We start from the raw sequence: 5,672 nt of genomic DNA, 5'->3' as shown, positions 1-5,672 counted from the left end.
GCCAGATTATGTTTGCGTGGATGAGTCCACACCACAGAAGGCAAATTCTTTGCTCTTCCTCACATTAGCTGGATTAATGAAGGGAATTTTACAGTTGATTTGACATGCTGTAGACTTTGGGCTTGTACGTATTTGTTTAAAAGTCTTTAAGCTGTTCATAAAGACATGTTTCCTCTGCTTGTCCCCTTCCTGTTGGGACTCTATCAAGGTTCTGCTAACTCTCTTTGATTTTGCCCATCAACCAATGGGATCATGACATTGACTCATCAATGTCACTTCAAAGGCTGGGAACGGGGGGCCAAGCCCCACCCACACCCAGAACCTACTTAAAGGTGAGGGACACCCCCTCTGCATCAGACATGTAACACATTGGATCCCTTCATCCTTGGATTTAACTGCTCAGCACTTGTGTGCCATTGGAATTAACAAGACCCATTTAAGGTCATATGGAGAGCTTGTGCTTTAATTGAAACATCTAACTATTACTCTGATCTCTCTTGTTTTTGGTGTATCTTTAGTTTTATTTCTGGAGGACATCTTTCATTTAAGTCAAATAATGCAGTCTATAAGAGGTGAGTGCTTATCTTAACCTGAATGCACCTAATCATGGTGTGCTACATTTATTTTCCACAAATACATGCTGAGCTTTATTGTTAACTCGGTTTAAACATCCTTTTGCACTTTGTCTCACGTAAATACTATAAATAAAGTTCCCAGAGTTATCTGTGAAACTTGATTGTCATGAGATATCTTCTGGCAAAAACTTCTAAAAATATTTCCTTTTTCTCAGACCTCAAGCATAATTTCAGCCTCCCTCCTCCGCCTTCCATGGCTGGAGCCGGTGACTCCTATCACCAAGGCAACATCCGAATGACTCTGGAGGATCCAGAGCTGTGGACGTCCTTTCATGAGATTGGAACTGAGATGATTATCACCAAACCTGGAAGGTGTGTCTTGGATCACCATGTTCCTCAGTTAAAGTGCAGGGATAAGATTAGCTAAACTGACCTTAATGGATGCAAAATTTTTAAAAATACCTTAAAGTTTTCATTTTGAGAGTTTAACGCTTGGATTGAATGTTGAAAGCATGAAATAAACTTGACTTTGTGTTGCAGGAGAATGTTTCCACACTGTAAAATCAGCTTGTTTGGATTGGTGCCATATGCAAAGTACATTTTACTGGTGGACATGGTGCCAGAGGATGTACTCCGATACAAGGTTAGAACCTCATCTAGTCTTCATCAAATGTCCATTAACAGCAGGATTTGGAATTATCCAAGAACGTTCCTCAACATATCAAATGGCATCTTGAGGCTTATCAGTCCATTATAATGCTCTGGAGCATGAGTTAGACTAGATTATTAGTGTGGTACTAAAATGAGAGTTGGGGGAACATTGTCACATTTGTCTCCCCAGAACGTCCTCACCACTGATTGCGCTACTCAACTTCAAAGAGCCCCAACTCTTCCTGTTTTTACAGAACCCACTAGGGGGTTTGCCCCAACACACACTCTCGTTCACACATAGTCTCACACCCCAACACCACCAACACCCCCCCACCCTAAGCAGCACCTTATGTCACAAGCACTGCCAATGAAGTGATACTTATCATTAATACTTGGAGAAGACCGATAACCTTCATTAAAATGATTCTCTCCTTTATCCATAGTGGAACAAGGACAAGTGGGAGGTTGCTGGCAAAGCTGAGCCCCAGCCGCCTTACAGGACGTACCTACACCCGGATTCCCCTGCACCTGGCAGCCACTGGATGAAGCAGCCAGTATCATTCCTCAAACTCAAGCTGACCAACAATGCCCTTGACCAGCATGGACATGTAATTGCTACACTCCAATTCTTACATTTCTTTAATAGCGATTGGTCTTTGAACTTGATTTTTAATAAATCTCTCTCCTTATTCAGATCATTCTCCACTCAATGCACCGTTATCACCCGCGATTTCACATCGTACAAGCTGATGATCTGTATAGTGTACGCTGGAGCGTATTTCAAACCTTCACCTTCCCTGAAACCACATTCACCGCTGTTACCGCATACCAGAACAAAAAGGTATGAGTTTTAGCCTTTTTATTTGGGGGGCCAAATGTAAAAGTTTGATTGACTGACCACTATTTAATTGTCCATGGTGATTACAGCATAGTCCCTTATGCAACAGGCCTACAGTACTACAGTCAACTTGAACTTTGATTGATACTTACATTATTTTTCACAGATCACAAAACTGAAAATTGACCACAACCCATTTGCTAAAGGATTCAGAGATGAGGGTACAAACTCCAAAAGGTGAGATTTCTTTTTCCTACTATTTTACATTACAAATAATTTTCTATTGTTCTTAAACTTGAAGGTACGACCATTGCTGACTATTTATCTCTTTCCTTTTATAGACGAGCAAACAGAAGTCTTGCTGATCCAGAGTCTCTAGGGACTACAAAGAAGATGAACATTTCAAAAGATTCTGAACAGGGAAGTCCACAAGGTAATTGTACAAACTCTGCTAACTTTATATTTGGGTTTCTATGTATATTTTGTAGGGATTTGAGCCATTAACTCTAAGTTGAAGGCTTAAATTATCCCAGGTAGCAAGTATGAACAGTAATTGATGAAAATCTCATTCATTTTCAACTCTTCAGATATCCGTCAATCCTCCTGTGATGGTCTGGATGAAGAACATGTGGCTAGTAAGGAGAAGGAGGTAAAGGGTGAACGGTACTCTCCGTGGGGAGGTGCATGCGACAGGGACAGCGGCACCGGCCACGCCCTCCGTGCCGACTCTCCTCTGAGCTCGGACCCTCGAGATGTGTACAGCTCAGAACAGCTCGTACCTGGACAGAATGCATACCAGCCGTACAGGTACCTACTGACCTCAATCAAGACTTTAACTTGTGCAAAACAATATATGGTCATCAACATTATGCTACAAATGCTCTCAGTTAAGCTTAACTTGTTTTGAACCTAGAACTTTCCTATAGTAATAGTAACATACATTATGTGTAATAGTAACACTATACTTCAATGTTGTGAAGGTATTTTCTGACTTTAATGTCTTACAATGTGATACTTTCACAGATTTCATGAATATGGCAAGACCCCCTCACCCTCCTCCTCCAGTGTGGGCAGCATTGGTGGTTGTGAAAGTAGCGGCCACTCCAGTTTTGAGTCACGTGTTCCTGATGTCGCCACTGTACCAGATCCCGACTCTTCCAGCAAGCCCTCTGCCCCTGAGTTCAGCCACCCTGCCTGCCCACCTCACCCCTCCGCTGGGCACCAGGACTACACAGGGGTGCTGAACATGGCCATCGCTCAGTCTAAGCCAGGTATAATGGGCCACCATCCCCTCTACGCCCCCTACTGTTCTGAACAGTCTCTGGGACAGTGGAACGGAGCAGCGTCCTCTCAGTACCCCCCACATCCACCTCCTCACCATCACCTACCCTCCGAGTACAGCACCCAGGCCGTACATCACGGCTATCACCATGGAAACGTAGGGGACTGGAGTCAATACCCACTCTTCTCTTACTGGTGAGTGGATGAGGATCCGCAGATGAAAGACTTGTGAATTCTGCTGTTTGCACGGTTAGGTCTGGTTCTTCCCGCCATGACCTGGATGATGGTGCACGTTGTTCGTTACTTGCAAGTACCAGTTAAACAATAGAACAGTGAGAGTTGAATATAGTAGTCAATAGGCACTAAATAAAATGTGGTTTCTGAGTCAACTTGGATATGCAAAATTACTAGATGTATTTTGATATATGAGTGCACAAGGCAAATAAAGAACTTACTTTAGTACAACTGAATACAAATCTGAGCTGAGGATCTTTGCATTCTTTCCAAGGTGTGAAAAGGCGATGTGCTTGTCATTTAAATGCAAATGGGAATGCTGTTCTCAAGGCTTTCGATACAATTTGACTTGAAAACTTTAATGGGTGCCTACCAAGGATCCAGAATGAACTGGTTTTCCTTGTTTGGTTGTTAAATGTCTATTTATTTTGTGTTTGGCTTTGCTGCTACTTACATCATTTTTGTTAAGGGAGAAAATACTGTAGTGTAAAATGCTGTGTGAAAATTGCAATATTGTATGTCTGAAATAAAGAAGTGTCAGTAAATATCTCAAAAGACAATTTGATCATGTCTCTTCATTTTTAAAAGAAAGAAATGAGCAGCTTATTAATATGTAGAGATATATTCATGGGGCATTTACAAGTACAATTCTAGAGGAAGTGAAGTAGACAGTAAAGTTAATAAGAACAATTTGGAGGTCTGTGTTAGATCCTAAACTAGCTCTTTTATTTGGGGAATATCAAGCTTTGGTCATGATTGGGTAGTACTTTTAATCAGGCCTATATTTACATATAGACAGCATAAAATCAAACATGTTTGCACAATAAACCAAATATCTTTGTAGTAACGTTAATAAATTATCACAGGGATTTCTTTAAATTTAAAAGTACTTTCATTAAATACAATTTCATGGCATTTGCACATTGTCAAAATATGTTGGCAGTTAATGTTTTTACTTTAAATAATGTTTGATTTCAGTGACTTGCAATGAAAAACAAGTTCAGAATTTCCTCTTGTTTATTCATTTCTATGAACTATGAACAATGCCTGTTTTTGTTTGTCTTTCACTTTTTTCCCCTTTTGTTGAGTCTAATTGGAACTCCACCCATCTCCGTCTGCATACACACACACTATTTGATGCTCCATCCTTGGGACACTTAAAGTAATGCCTTGCATAACAAAGCATGTCATAGGCCATTCTGTGCCCATGAAAGAGTCTTAAGAGGCATGAAAATAGAGGTATGTTGGGGCCCTTTTCTCCACTCCAAAATGCAGATGGATGCTGATTGCTGCACCATCACGGATGTCACCCGCTAATGACTGCCATAAAGGGGGGAGGGATGTGTACGTGTCTATTTGTGTGTCCTTGGTTGGACAATTAGTCTTTTAGTCAAGCTTAGCACCTAGTTGGTACTCACATACAGTTTGAATTTACTTTTGAATAGATGACATTGTAGTTTACAATGGCATGGCCATGGCCTAACAATACCAGATCTACCCCTAACTTTTATCTTCCCAGCCTTATTTCATATACATTTCCTTACATGTGGAAAAGTTAATTTAAACTAGTGACAGTTTAAATGAAAAAGATAATCATACAGATCCACCTTCTTTTCCAATAGTAGATTTGTATATATTTGATCTCATTCTTAAAGTTCCATCCTATGAAAGTATTCTATTTATTATATATATTCTATTTCACGGTCTGTTACTTTTAAAAGACAAATATGGGCCTTTAAGCAACATATCTAATAAATATGGTAATGTATTGATCATACATAACGATTATAAAAAATGCAAGGTTTGTAAAAGTAAGTATACATTCCCTGTCTTAGGTCAGTTAGGATCACTACTTTATTTTAAGAATGTGAAATGTCAAAATAATAGTCGAGAGAATTCATTACTTCAGAACTATTATCACATTCACAGTGGGTCAGAAGTTTACATATACTTTGTTAGTATTTGGTAGCATTCCCATTAAATTGTTTAACTTGGGTCAACTTTTTGGGTAGACTTCTCACAACAAATTGTGGCCCATTCCTCGTGACAGAACTGGTGTAACTGAATCAGGTTTGTATGCCTTCTTGCTCGCA

At 40.1% G+C, this 5,672-nt stretch overlaps 1 protein-coding gene across 1 annotated transcript; it reads left to right on the top strand.

Annotated features, from left to right (window-relative positions):
* Positions 1-556: 556 nt before the first annotated feature.
* On the top strand, positions 557-3,544 carry LOC127631269 (T-box-containing protein TBX6L-like). Its single transcript, XM_052109340.1, has 9 exons — positions 557-572; positions 791-947; positions 1,116-1,218; positions 1,670-1,834; positions 1,921-2,067; positions 2,231-2,301; positions 2,406-2,497; positions 2,652-2,871; positions 3,088-3,544. Exons 1-9 carry the CDS (start codon positions 557-559, stop codon positions 3,542-3,544), a joined length of 1,428 nt encoding a protein of 475 aa, XP_051965300.1.
* Positions 3,545-5,672: the final 2,128 nt, after the last annotated feature.

This window comes from Xyrauchen texanus, chromosome 37 (genome assembly GCF_025860055.1).
Source record: "Xyrauchen texanus isolate HMW12.3.18 chromosome 37, RBS_HiC_50CHRs, whole genome shotgun sequence".
NCBI classification, from domain to species: Eukaryota; Metazoa; Chordata; class Actinopteri; order Cypriniformes; family Catostomidae; genus Xyrauchen; species Xyrauchen texanus.
Note: the sequence above shows the minus strand (reverse complement) of the source record. Positions and strands in the feature narration are given on the sequence as shown.

Coding starts and splice junctions, on each gene's coding strand:
- LOC127631269 (XM_052109340.1), top strand. Junction 2,068..2,230: donor CCGCATACCAGAACAAAAAG/GTATGAGTTTTA, acceptor TATTTTTCACAG/ATCACAAAACTGAAAATTGA. Junction 2,498..2,651: donor TGAACAGGGAAGTCCACAAG/GTAATTGTACAA, acceptor TCAACTCTTCAG/ATATCCGTCAATCCTCCTGT.